Genomic DNA, 14,915 nt, shown 5'->3' with positions numbered 1-14,915 from the left:
TCCAAAACAACAAATTATCAGAAATCAATAAAGAGTTTAGGGGGCATTTAAATAGAACACACATATGAGGACACTTCTCCATGCCTAGCACAGAATGATATCAGGGAGCCAGTTGGCAATGAATTTGTTTGATCTGATCTTGCAGATGTCCAGTCACTTTTTGCTCTATGTGGAGATGAGTCAGGTAGGGAAGGAAGACTCTCAACTCATATATGTACCCAGAATTCTAATATTCCTTCTTATATGTAACTAAACTTGAAAATAGTACAGTCCTTAGTGTATTTCTAAGTATTAACTTAGAAAATACATTTTATTTAAATATTTTAAAGATATGGCCATTGATATTCTTAATTTGTTTAAGGACAAATATGTATGCCTTACATAATTCAAAGGCTGCATTTGTATCATGGTTTTAATCATAACTTATCATATGTTTGGGGGTGAAGATTAAAACTTAAAGTCATATGTGCTTGAGTTTCTTAGGCTTTTTTTTTTTTTTTACTTTTGAAATGTATGTTAGTCATGTGACAGCATCAGTCTAAAATTCGAGTCCAGAAAACCAGTCCTTCATAGGAAAAAAAAATAAAAATTATATAATATGCCTGGGATAGGGACAAGGAAGGACCAAGGAAAAGGAAGATCTGGTTCTAAAACATTTGAGAAATTCAAAATCAGCAATAAAAGTATTTTTGTTTCATATCTACTTAGTTCCTTGCTCATAGAAAGTGCTCAATATCTATGTGTTCAAATAATGAATAAATGAAATTCTATAGCGAGAAATGGTTTATTTCCTGGTTAGATAGTCATTCTTGCTTTCACAGGAAGGACTAACAGACAAAGATGGTTGCAAAACCACTTTTCCTAACTCTGTGACAACTGCAAGTATCAGAAGCCCAAGACAGTGACTTAAACAGAAGAATCTTCTTTCTTTCCCATGTGTGAGTGGAGATACTAGTACTGTCAGTCCAAAGTTGGAATGGCAACTCGATGGTCATCCGGGCGAGGCTCATCCTCATCCTCATGGGGCAAAACAGACCTTCAGCCAAAACTGCATTCCAAACAGGATTCATGGGCGGAACTCAGAGGGTGCAAAGGACAAGCTCTCACTTCCTTTTAAGGATGCTTCCTAAAAGCTACCTCACAAACATCCACATATGTTCCATGGCAAAATCTTAGTCAGATGGCCACATCTAGCTACTTGGAAGACTGGAAAATTTAATCTTGATTAAGATGGCCATATGCTCAGCTATAACAGGAGTTCTGGAAAAGGAAGAAGAGAAGTTTGGGTACTTGTTTCTGTCACAAAGCTATCTCCTTCAAAAATAACATTGCTCTTTTCTGGTCTTCTATTTCTCATTAGTAAAATGAAGGACTACGTAGATGTGAAAATCTTTAGGGCCATATTTATTCTAAATGTATTAATGATAGGGAAGTTTACCAGCACACCATCTCTACAGTGGTGCCCTTTTTCTATCATAAATGAGTGTCAAAATGTTACCAATTAAGTATAGAAAACTTAATAAATAGCATTTTCAGAGTCTTTTCCTTTTAGAAAGCTAAACTATATTCATAAAATCTACAAAATTATTAATAGCTTCATTAAGATGTGTGAAACAAATTTTTGAATCAGTTTTGAATCACATAACGCTTAGACTATTTTAGGGTTCTGTTTTAACTAATGGCTAATAAATACTTTAAGGGTGTATGCCATGAATTATAGTTTTATGGTCTTCGTGGAATCATTATTGAATGCAAACTGTTATTTGAACATAGTTCAAATAACTTTAAAACACTCACTTCCAAAATAATCAACCACAAAATTTCAAAGATTTAGTCAACAATTCATGAAATGTAACATGTTCTTTATTTCTTGAAGATTTTGATATAATTCAAAGATTCATGAGTCTAAATGGAAGATATTCCTAAATTCTAGAGAAAGAAACAAGGATTTAATTTATAAGTGATAATAGTAAAGAATTATTAGGTGGGATATATGATAACATTTGTAAACTTCTATTTCTTTAAATTTTACCTTTTGAAGATACTAGTAAAAATTAATAGTTTACTTACTGGAAGAGAATGTTGTTCTCAGAATCAAACAAAATTCTAGATCTTACTTCAACTGGCAGCATGACCTTGAGCAAATAATTTAATCTCTTTGGGCTTTATTATTCACAACTTGAAGATGAGTGTTGTTCTTTTCTGATCTCTAAAATCCCCCTACAGCCTCAAGCTCAAGTCACAGATATTCTGACTCAATTGGGCTCAAAAGCAACAAGTATGATTTTGCTACCAATTATCCTTGAACCATAATTTGAGAAAATCTTCTCCATAAAAAAGATAATAATCTCAAAAGATTTGTTACTCTGTCCTCACACATGTGTTCTCAAGCATTTGTTCTCAAAATATAACATAAAGATTTTAATTTTTATGGTAATATATAAAAATTTTAATTTATTCACCTTCTTTAGGGAGCCATGATCCTTTTATATTTTATATACCCACTAAGCATCTCATAGAGACCTACTAGAAAATCAGAAATTAGCTAAAATATCAAGTTTTTAAAACTACCAATGCACAATGATAAGAATTACATTTTAAAATTCAATATTTTGCCTGGCTGGCATGGTTCGGTGGTTGAGCATCAATCTATAAACCAGGAGGTCACAGTTCCATTTCTGGTCAGGGCACATGCCTGGGTTGCAGGCTTGATCCCTAGTAGGGGCCATACAGAAGGCAGCTGATCAATGATTACCTCTCATTATTGATGTTTTTCTTCCTCCCTGTCTTTCCCTCCTTCTCAGAATCAATAAATATATATTAAAATAATAAATAAAAATAATTCAATATTTTTCTCAATAATTTTACTTGAAATACTTCCTGAGTTAAATACCTTCTTATAATTCTATAGTTAAGGTGCTATAAAATATAAGAACAAAACAGTTCAACTTTCCTTCAACTATTCTCTTTGAAATATTTTTATGTTTAAAATTAAAGAGGACAATCACCATGTAATTTCATTTATATGTGGAATCTAATGAACAAAATAAACTAACAAACAAAATAACAAACAAAATAGACTCATAGATACAAAGAACAGACTGACAGTTGTCAGAGTAAAAAGGCATTGGCAGGGGAGGTGAGGTTGGGAGAAAAAGGTGAAGGGATTAAGGCAAAAACAAACCTTATAGACACAGGCAATGGTATAGGGATTACCAGAGAGAAAGGGGGAAGATAAATAAGGGTAAAAAGGTGATAAATGGTGATGGAAGGAGACTTGACTGTGATGAACACACAATACAATATACAGATGATAGATTGTAGAAACCTATATAATTTTATTAACCAATGTCACTCCAAAAATTAAATTTTTAAAAATTCAAGAAAAAAATAATAAAATGTCAGTTTCTAATTGTTTATTGTTAGTAGACAGAAAAAAAATTAAAGAGGTTGAGATAAATGAAAGGTAGAAACAGTGATAAACAGGATATGCTTCCTTTGTACAACAAAGATGTAGACTCATTAATTCTGAAGTGTAGTTCCCATGAAACATAGTTGTTTGTGAATGGTAACAGTGGAAAAAAAAGAAAAGAAAATTATGCAGGTCTTAGAACAAGTAATGTGTGTTCATTGGTTAAGAAATTCCAAATGCAATAAGAGTTTGGTTGCATTCAAAACAGGACCACTGGCTTTAACTTCCCTGCAGCTAGCTGTATGACATCTGGAACAAATAAGGCAAGTTTCTATTTTTGAGTTAAGAATGCTTGTTTGAGTGATTCACACCCACCAAAATGTTTCCAGTGTATTATCTTTAGGAGGATTGAGTGGAAGCACTTTGCACTCACTCCCCTACATTATCTGAATAAATTTTTAAAGGCTTTTGGTATTTTTATTTTAGGAAACATTAACCGTGGGAAAGTTTGCTCTGAGTCTTAACATAAAATAGGTGGTCTAAACCTTCATAATCTACTCACCAGAGAGAGTTTGGATAGAATAGTTAAAATTGAAAAAATATATATATATTCCTTAGTTATGCTTGATGTTCTCTATTTCCCTCTTCTATTCATTAAATGTGAGAGCCTATCACCTGGGAGAATGCCTGGTTAATAGAAAATAAATATTCATGGAATAAGTGATTGAAGGAGTGATTCCCTGCTAACGCACAGTAATGCTACACTAATTAAAAGTTGAGGAGTGGATTATGTCATTGATACCTAATGTAGCAGTAATAGCCAGAGAGGGTACAGCCAGACTACTATGTAGTGATCCAAGTGAGTCAGGAAAAACAATTGCAAGAATTTATCAGTGGAAACAGCTAGTGCAGCTATCATTTTAAGTTTTGCAGAAATCTTTGTTTTGGTATATGCTTTTAAGTCTTCCTGTGTAGCTCCAGAAATATGTAATTTAACCAATCTCAACTTAATTCTTTTGAATTAGAATGTTTTAATTTATTAATAAATTGACTCAGATTAAATGACATGTTCAAGGCCATGCAATTCATCATTAATATAATCTAGCAATGGAATTTACATATTATGAGACATTATAGGAGATATAAAGATGAGCAAGATTTCAACCCTTGTCCTTTCAGTACTTATAGCAGTTTTAGAAAAGCAGGCATGTATAAAACATAACAACAGTATAAGGCAGAAAATTATATTTGGGGGGGAAAGGAAACACTTTGGGAATTCAGTAGAAGAAGAGATGGTTTATGATCTGGGACAGGAGACAGTGGAGAGGTGATATTCTAGTTGGAAGAAACATCCCATAAACAGGAAGCACAGAGCCTGCAATGATAAGGGTGAGGATCTCCTATTGGCTAGAAAGTGGCTCTCAGCACACGCCTGACATCAAAATCATGCAGGCAGCTTTAGAATCTTGACCTCACCTCAAAGATTCTGGTTGAATTGGTCTGGGTGGAAGGTCTGGGCATCTATATATTCCAAAAGCTCCTCTAGTGATTCTAATGTGGAACCATGGTTGAGATCAAAGTTCAGAAGGAGAGTAATGACTGAGAAGTTTTGAGAGAAAATTGAACTCCAACTGTGGATGCCAAAATATGAGATTTTGCCACTCTGCATAGTTCAGTGAGAATCTGTGTCATTTGTGCCAGGACTTAGAATCAAAATTTATAAGTATAAAAATGCATAAGCCATTCTGAAATAAGAAGATGTTATTTTTCTGCTTGCTAAACTTCATTTGTACAAAAGAAAATCAATTGTATGAAAAATAAGAAATTCTACAGGACAGTCTCCTTTTTTGCTACTTTTTTTAGTGTTAACAGACTACATCTTTTTTTTCCATCACCACTGATTCCCCATATACCTTCTTCCACTTCCACCCCCTCTTCCTCCCTGAAGTCACCACACTGTTGTCTATATCCATGAGTTCTTTTTCTTATTTTGCTCAATCCCTTCACTCCCCTTCATCTCCCCGCCCCATCCCCCACCCCCACCCTCGCTACCATCACCACCAGAGCTGTCTGTTATCTCCAAATCTATCTCTATTTTGCTTGTTAGTTCAATTTGTTTATTAGATTCCACATATGAGCAAAATCATATGGTGTTCTTCTCTGACAGGCTTATTCCACTTAGCATAATACTCTCCGGGTCCATCCATTCTGTCCCAAAGGGTAAAATTAGCTTTCTTTTTATGGTAGAGTAATATTCCATTGTGTAGATGTACCACAGCTGTTTTATCTATTCATCTACTAGTGCACAATTAGGCTGCTTCCAAATCTTAGCTATTGTAAATAACTCTGCAATGAACATAGGGGTGCATATATTCTTTTGAATTAGTGTTCAGGTTTTTTTGGATAAATTCCCAGAAGTGGAATTGCTGGTTCATATGGCAGTTCCATTTTTAATTTTTTTGAGGAAACTCCATATTGTTTTCACAGTGGCTGCACCAGTCTGCACAAGGGTTCCCTTTTCACCACATCCTCACCAACACTTGTGGTTTTTTGATTTATTGATGCTAGCCATTTTGACAGGTGTGAGGTGATATCTCATTTTGTTTTTAATTTCATTTGTCTGATGATTTGTGACAGTGAGCATCTTTTTTTCATGTCTCTTGGCCACCTGTATGTCTTCTTTAGAGAAGTGTCTATTCAGGTCTTTTGCCCATTTTTCATTGAATTGTTTGGATTTTTAGTGTTGAGTTTTATCAGTTCTCTATAAATTTTGGATATTAAACCCTTATCAGATGTATCAGCAAATACCTTCTCCCATTCAGTGGGTCCTCTTTTAATTTGTTGGTGGTTTCTTTTGCTGTGCAAAAACTTTTTAGTTTGATGTAGTCCCACTTATTTATTTTTTCTTTTGTTTCCGTTGCCCAATGAGATATATCAAAAAATATTGCCATGAGAAATGTCTGAGATTTTACTGCTTATGTTTTTTCCTAGGATTTTTATGGTTTGGAGTCTAACATTTAAGTTTTTAATCCATATTGAGTTTATTCTTGTGTGCATTGTAAGAAGGTGGTCTAGTTTTATTTTTTTGCACATACCTGCCCAATTTTCCAACTATCATTTATTGATGATATGTTCTTGTCAAATATTAATTGACTATAAAGATGGGGGGGTTATTTCTGGGCTCTCTATTCTGTTCTGTTGATCTATGACTGTTTTTATGCTAGTGCCATGCTGTTTGATTACTATGTGTTTGTAGTATTGTTTGATATCAGATAGCATGATTCTGACAAATTGGTTTTTTCTCAAAGTCACTATTTGCGGTCTCTAATGGTTCCATATAAATTTTTTGAATATTTTTTCTAGCTCTGTGAAATTGGTATATTGATAGGAATTGCATTGAATCTGTACATTGCTTTGGATAGTATTAAAATTTTAAAGATGTTAGGTCTTCCTGTCCATGAACACAGTAAATGCTTACACTTATTTATATCTTTTGCAATTTCTTTCTTCAGTGTCTTATAATTTTCTGAGCACAGGATCTTTTACATCTTTTGTTATATTTATTCCTAGGTATTTTATTCTTTTTGAAGCAATTGTGAATGAAATTGTATTGCATGTTGTTTTTAGTTTCCCTGTCTGATAGTTCATAATTGGTATATAAAAATGCAAATGATTTCTGGATATTTATTTTGAATCTTGTATAACAAATCCATAGCCAACATCATACTCAATAGCCAAAACTACAAGCATTCCCCTTAAGATTGAGAACAAGACACGATGTCAGCTTTCACCATTCTTATTCAACATGATACTAGAAGTTCTAACCACAGCTATTAGACAAGAAGAAGAAATAAAAAGCATCTAAAGTAGAAAGGAAGAAGTAAAACTATCATTACTTGCAGATGACATGATACTGTATATAGAGAACACTAAAAATTCTATCAAAAATTAATAGAACTGATGAATTAATTCAGTAATTCAGTAAAGTAGTTGTGCTGCATCCTGAATATAGTTGCTTAATATGTGACTCATGACAAAACAAGTAAACAACAACAACAACAAACCCATACATGTTAAAAGATCTCAGGCTGTGGTTTCTATCAGATGTAGAAACAAAAGACACTATTGTGACATAAAGCTGTCTGGATCTGTCCTGTCACTGAGCTTGGAAAGCATGTACAGTATAGGTTGTGTACCAATTTAGCAGCATTTACTTTTTTTAAATATATTTTATTAATTTTTCACAGAGAGGAAGAGAGAGGGATAGAGAGTTAGAAACATTGATGAGAGAGAATCATCGATCAGCTGCCTCTTGCACACCCTCCACCAAGGATGTGCCCGCAACCAAGGTACATGCCCTTGCCCGGAATCGAACCCGGGACCTTTCAGTCCACAGGCCAACGCTCTATCCACTGAGCCAAACCGGTCCCGGCAGCATTTACTATTTTTTACATACCATCACTCCTCACAGTATAACAGGACTCAGACTCTTTTGTTGTTGTTGTTGTTGTTGCTGTTGTTGAAAATCACAATCATTCAAACATAAAAATGCATTACTTTGGAATGTAAAATGTTTTCACAAGAGTTCATTATCAAAGATCCAACTCACCATGGCTTACTTAGGAGTGGTTTCTATCAATTCACTAAAACATTCCCAGTTCTCTCTGCTCACACTAGCCAGTCATGTGAGAGCCCTAGGCCCCACTCCTAGAAGTTCAAACTGAATTCAACTTTAGTGTGGCCCAGGAATCTGTATTTTTAATATCTTCCTAAGTGACCCTAAAGATTTGATGTCCATTTCTTTACGTAGTCATATTTTATTAACTGTTGTTTCACCTTACTCTATGTCCATAAAATTATCGAACTTTGTTTCTCAAAAGCAAGTTTTGATTCAATGGTGTTAATTTTAGGTAATCTAAATTACATTTTCCTGAGACCACACAAATGGGCTAGAAAGTACAGACCAGGTGACAAAGACTTCTGGATAATTTCTATACTAATGCGATCCACCACACTGGATGCCTCTGCTGATTAAATGCTGCTAGTTTTCCCCACTTATTTGGATCATTGTAGAGTGAGGCTGATGATACCCATTCTGATTATCACAGCCTCATCAAAAATCACTAGATCAGGTAGGTTTGTCCAAAGGCTCAAAAATGAAACAATATATATGACAGAGAGTGGGAAAGCATAAACTGAAACGTGGTGCAGAAACCCTTTCTGGTTACTTTACTATTGCATCTCTAGGGCTAGCATATGGTAGGTGTTCAGTAAACATCTACAGAATGAGTAAATTGAATATTAAATATTTGCTAAAGAAGTGAATAGGAGGGCCAAAAATAATCCTGGAAACTTTTGAGGTTAACGTGAAAATATTTTAGGATCTTAAGCAGTAGAAATATATGTAGAGCTAATGCTATTTTTAGCTGAAAATTAGAGTAATTGACTCTGGTGCTTTCCTTCCCTTGGTAGTTGAATTAACATTGGGGTTTCTTTGCTGAACTTTGGGTATTGACTCTGAGTGTGCAGAGCAATGGCAATGTGTTAGGTCTATCGATAAATGAGTGAAGCAATTACTTTATTATTTTTTAATAAATGTGTAGCCATTAGTACATACTATTCAGATGCAAAAAAAAAAAAAAAAAAAAAGCCGGCCAAATTCTACTTTCTTTTTCTATAAGCAAAAGAATATCGAGGTGAACAAGATTTAAAAATTAAAAATAACTTCTACCAAAAAATATGTTTTTATTTGGGGTAGGGGTTAATTTAGAGGAAGATTCCAGTACCTACTCTCAGCTCCTCTTTCCTCTGTTCTGTTCCTCCCAAGGGACCCTCACCAGAGCACTTGTGACCATTAGTAGGGAAGGTGTTAATTGCCTCCTTAATGCTGCCTCCCAGTTCATTGACTGGTCTTAATTACCCTTGCCATGTGGACATTAAAATCAGATGGAGCTTGTCATGGCCTTGAAATTGCTCCTCTCAAAATGGAGGCCCATAACATTCCTCCATCCTTTCCACAGATGGTTCAAATTTAATCTCTGAAAGCCCCACCCTCCCAGGGAAGGTCCTCGGTTTTACAATCTGTCTTTATACAGGGCCCAGGTATAATGTTATTGGACATTAAATTTTTTTTTTTAATTCCCACTGAATAGAATAAATTTAAGCGAGGCTATGGTTTCTTCAAAGTATCCAATAGCATTCCCTCAAACGCCATGAAAGGGGCAGGGGACACTTACTGAGTCACCAACACCACTTTTTTGGTTCCTGGATTTTCCTCGGAGGCCCTTGTAAATGGTGCTTTTTAACTGTGGCATAGTCACAGTTATTAAGAAAGCTGAGGCCTTGCCAAATTTCTGGTTTTGCTGCCCAAATTACTGAATGTTTGGTTAATTACAGCCCTAAAACACCCACATACTAAGAAGCCTTTACACATTTTCTCCCCTGGGCAATCACCTGGGATACCTGAACTGGAAATCCACCACATATAAATTAAGTATTTACTCAACTAACTGCTGCTAAAATCAATGGCCTTAAGGAATCCATCAAAAAATACATTAGCAGAGCATGGCTTTTATGAATTAAATCTCCTAACACTTAAATGCTATGCCCTCCTCTTGACCTATAAAACTGATTTTTATTTTATATGCAATAGTATGGAACAATCCCTAGAGATAAGCACATTGTTAAGTGTCCAATGTATGAATTCATATATGAAGTGCAGTATAGGAAAGGTGAGCAGGAGGAAAAAAAAAATTAAATACATAAGTTTGAATTATTAGATGTCCATGTTTAGTAATAAAGATTATTAATGATAACTTTTCACCATCCACATCAAATATCTGCAGTAAATAGAATATCAATACCATATTCATGGCAAAGAACAATTATTGTTTTACACTTCTAATTAAAAGGGCAACCTAATCAAACATCATACCAAAGGTAAAAGGAATCAATATAAACTAGGGAAATGATAATAAAAGAATTTGAGAAATAGAGAGTAGCCCCAATTCAAGCTCACTTTTTCATGCAATTTTCCTCACAAATAAGGACAAGCAGTGAGAGAGACAAGGGAAGGTTACTTTCCTAGTGGATGAGATGATTGACTAAGAGCAATGGTGTATACAGATACACCTGAAGCTTCTATAATGTTATTAACATTGTTACCCCAATACATTTAATTGAAATAAAAAATTAAAGATTAAAAAATCAAATAATTGTTTCCTCCATGATTTCAAAGATGTAATGACTAATGACGAAGAAGTAGGCACTAAAAAACACAAGTCAGGGATGAAGTCACTGCGCGTGCGAGACCACAGTTAAGGGATTATTTCTAATTCAAGGAGAGCAGGATTTCTCCTGCTGAATAAGCTGTCCTCTCCCATGATTCCTTCCTAACCATTCACCACCCCAGCAGGGGCTTGCAATTTCTGAGATCTGAAATCCCAAAGCAAGAAGAAGGATGTTGAAGTGTACTGGAACATGGAACATAATAGCCTGATCAGTGATCAAGGCCAATGGCAAGACAGGAAAATCTCATGTTGAAAGTGTCTAAGTGGTTATTGCTGGCTGCAATATCTTCAGTATAAACCCGGTGGCCTCCACAATGCTTATTGCCTCAGAGCTACGGCAATACATACACACACACACACACACACACACACACACACACACACAGTAAAACAGATTGCAGCCCCAACCTGGGAGCCCAGAAAACTACCTCACAGACACACACAGCTGCTCCAGATTCCAGATGATAGGATCTTAACCTTTTGGGAAATGCAGCTTACTTTAAAAATCTGATGTTTTATGGATTTTCTCAAAAAAGGAAATGCATACATGGCCATACAAACAGAGTAATATAATAATGTTTTAGGATATTCAAAGACTTGCTTAAGTCTCTTAATGAATTCCACTGGAGAAATGAAGACCTAGGGACTCCCCAAAATACATGGGAGCAGCTGAAAGAGGCTAGAAGAGCAACAGGAGAAGTAGCAAATGGTGGGGATAGCCAGCAGGACCCAGGCAGGGAAAAGCTGCTTATTAAGAGGGGCAATAGGTGAAATGCATTGGAGTTAAATAGATCTTAAGGAAAATTCCTAAAACTCTTCGAACACTTCTCCGCCTGTTATCTCATCTGTAAACTCTGAAAAAACAATCATTTTATAAAAAGTTGTTGTGAAGATGAAAGAATTTGTTTAATGTGCCACTGAGTAGGTGTTCAATGAATGAATATTGGTTCCTGGTGATCTATGAACTCAGAAACAATGAAAGTTCTAAAAGGATATAATTTTTCACTGCAATCATTAAAAACTGGAAATTATGTGTAAGTCCATGAGTGGGCAATGATAAAAATAAATTATGACACATTCACGCATTTAAATACTATGCAGCAGTTTTAAAAATGAGTTCAAAGTGTATTTACTGAAGTTGATATATGGGTATGAAGAGATGTTTAGGCTATACTATCAAGTGAAAAAACTAGCTGTACAACAATGTAAATAACATTCAATCCTGGAGTAATCATAGTTTATATAAGAATTTCTAATTGATGGGCATTTAGGTTGATTTCTGTTTTTCTCCCCAAATTTAAAGAAGAGTTCTCTATAGTTTCAGTGTTCTTTTTTTTTTTTCCTTTAAGGTAAATTACTAAAGTGTAACTTGGTCAGTTAGAAAGTATAAACTTTGTGAAGCTTTAGAAATATATTGTCAAATTATTTTGCAGTTGCATATCATTTATAATTACGTATACCTGAAATAAGACTGCTCAATCACCATGCCCTATTTATTTTGCATATTTTTGAATGTTGTTCATTTTATAGTCCAAATTTATTTGAGGCCATTTAAATTTGCATTTTTAATATTGTTAGGGATGAACATTTTTTTCATATGCATGTTAGTGTATTATGTTTCTTCTTCTGTAATTATTGCCACCTATACACTTTTCTATAGAGTTTTAGTAGGTGTTTGTTTTCCATTACATTTTAAGTATTCTATATATAAAAATTAGAAAATCTTTGGCTATCATACTGGTTGTTGTACTGCATGTAAAAGTTCTATGGGGTCCTTGGTAAGTACCAAGATTGTACAAGGATTCTGAGAAACAATAAAACAAACAAACAAACAAACCAAACAAAGAAAAAGGCCTGACAAATATCCACACACAGTCACCCAGAGAGCTTTATATCTTCAGATCTAAACATTAGCCACTGCTCAAAAGTAAACACATAAAAATTAACACACCATATAGCAAAAAGTTGTTCTTTTTGCTAGTGGGCACAAGAGCTCATATAGACAAGTAGACAAATAAACAAAGAAAAGAAAATATTAATAAATCATAGTCTCTGTTGTCTCTCATCCAAGAAAGAATAAATCTCTATGATCTATTCATTCGTTTACAGAGATCACAAAGGTTAGACCATAAAACCAAATTCCAAATCATTGCTGTCACCAATGGGGAATAATTTATTGATTGTGAAAGTTGTTGTGAAGTAGAGTTCACAATACAAAAAAATAGCAAAAATGAAAATATGTAAAGAAACAGAGGAACAATAAAGCAAAAGTTCTGTTGCTCCTGGGAATTTACCTCTTGGAGCTGAGGAAAGAAATGCTTGGCTTGAAGTCTTCCAGGAAACGCAACAACCCCCCAGCAACACAAACTCCCCAACTACCAGAGAAGCCACTGGACACTACGTGGAGCTCCCACAATGTTTGCAAGATTATTTTTCCTAAAAGGATATAATTGTGACTCTCACACAGATATAAAATGAATATCCCAAAGATTGCATTTAATTTAATAATTATGAAGGGAACCAGTAAGATAGTACAAACATTTCAAAGGAGAATTCAAAGAGCATAACATATATGAGAAATTAAAAAAAATGAAATTGACTTACAAATAAATGCAAAGCAGGTCCCAATATGGAGCAATAATTAATTGCATTCCAATAGGCACAATTCATTTGCATATTTGCAGACAAGAATATTTGGCCTTCTCATCAGTTTTCTACAACTTAAAAAGTTGTAAAATAGTACAAAAACGATGAAAGGCAGAAAAGATGTGGATGGATGAGCCACTCAGGACATCCACTTTTTTTTAACCTATTTCAAAGTCTTTGCAATTTTACTGACTTATTTAATAAAAGATGAATCTAATATATTATTTCTCAGCTGGCACAAAAAATTAGGTACTATTGGGAAAAAGCAATACTAAAGCTCCTCTCTAGTCCCAGATCTTATCATCTCTCCTTACAGAGAAAAAAAGAGGGCAAGTAAGATTATTCTTTTGTATAATACCTCCATTAGAGCAAAGGCCCAATGACTAATAATTTTCCAATTATAGATATTGTCTACCCCTTTTAGTACCTCTCTCTTTTGTCTTATCAATACCACATCAGTGAATATTTGTTCCCACAGGAGCTCCCTAGGTGGCTTTAAGTATGATAGACAATACTGAATAAACAGAGAAGGAACAAATCTTTTTTCAAAGAGTATAATTTGAAGGGGGGGAAAGCATAACAATTATTTTTAAAGTGTTAAGAACCTTTTCATTAAACCCACCTGGACAGGTTACTTTCACGAGTCTGAATCCATTCCAAACTTGAGACATTTGTATTACTTGAAATTAAAATAGGATTATTTTTTACTTATTAACCTGTGATCTCATGTATTTGCAAAGCCCTTCCCTGAGAATTCTGCAGAGTTAGTGACCCATGTTGTTCAGCAGAGTCTAGACAAGTATGAGCCTCGGACCCTGCTTTGATCCTAGATAGTTTCAGTAATGTCACAACCCAGGGCCTCAAAGCTCTTAAGTGGAATTATCACTGCTCCTCAGAAAAATGTATCTGAGGGAAAATATGGAGAGGTCTTCATTGCCTCAGCCTTATTAGGTCTGCTTGCTACAACATTGAAGCAAGAAGAAAATGTACCAATTATTTGCACAGAGTGGACTGATTAACAATACAATTTCTGTATTTTAGGCTTTACCAGGTGACAACTCTACAAGAATCCCTATCCAGACAGAGCTGTACATACAAGCTGTCATTTTTGACCACGTTTCCAGAAGAAAGACTTAACTGCCACATGTTAGATGGTTCCCTAATTGCTCACTGAATTTAAATGAAACCTGTAACCAGAAACAAATTAGAATAATTAATGAGTCCTATAACTGGAAGGCAATTTAGAATATTAAAAATTAATAAAGAAATTAGAAAGAAAACTGTAATATTGACTTTATTGTACAGATTCCTGTTAATATAATTTGAGGTTTTTCTAACTTTTTTTTCCCCCTGAGCACTGAGGCTGATTGCAACACTTTATGGGAGGAATTCTTGTTGTGACTTCAAGGATATTGTAATTAGTGACACATTTTGTAGCTCAGATTTTCCAAAATAAAAATGTTTCAGGTCCTACTGTGCCAAATTTAATGGACCAAACCTTATGCCATAAAATCATAAAATAAAATAGAATATGGGTCACACACAGGGACAGGCATAAAGAAAATATA

At 34.6% G+C, this 14,915-nt stretch overlaps 1 protein-coding gene across 1 annotated transcript in view; it reads left to right on the top strand.

Moving 5' to 3' along the window:
• Positions 1-14,627, top strand: part of CFAP299 (cilia and flagella associated protein 299) — a 522,006-nt gene extending 507,379 nt beyond the window's left edge. Inside the window, exon 6 of the mRNA XM_036412612.2 lies at positions 14,389-14,627. Coding sequence (XP_036268505.1) covers positions 14,389-14,484 — 96 coding nt within the window. The 3' untranslated portion in view covers positions 14,485-14,627. The remainder of the gene's footprint in view (positions 1-14,388) is intronic.
• Positions 14,628-14,915: the final 288 nt, after the last annotated feature.

The sequence above is a fragment of the Pipistrellus kuhlii genome, unplaced genomic scaffold (assembly GCF_014108245.1).
Source record: "Pipistrellus kuhlii isolate mPipKuh1 unplaced genomic scaffold, mPipKuh1.p scaffold_m20_p_1, whole genome shotgun sequence".
Lineage (NCBI taxonomy): Eukaryota > Metazoa > Chordata > Mammalia > Chiroptera > Vespertilionidae > Pipistrellus > Pipistrellus kuhlii.
This window is presented reverse-complemented; position numbering and strand designations above follow the sequence as displayed.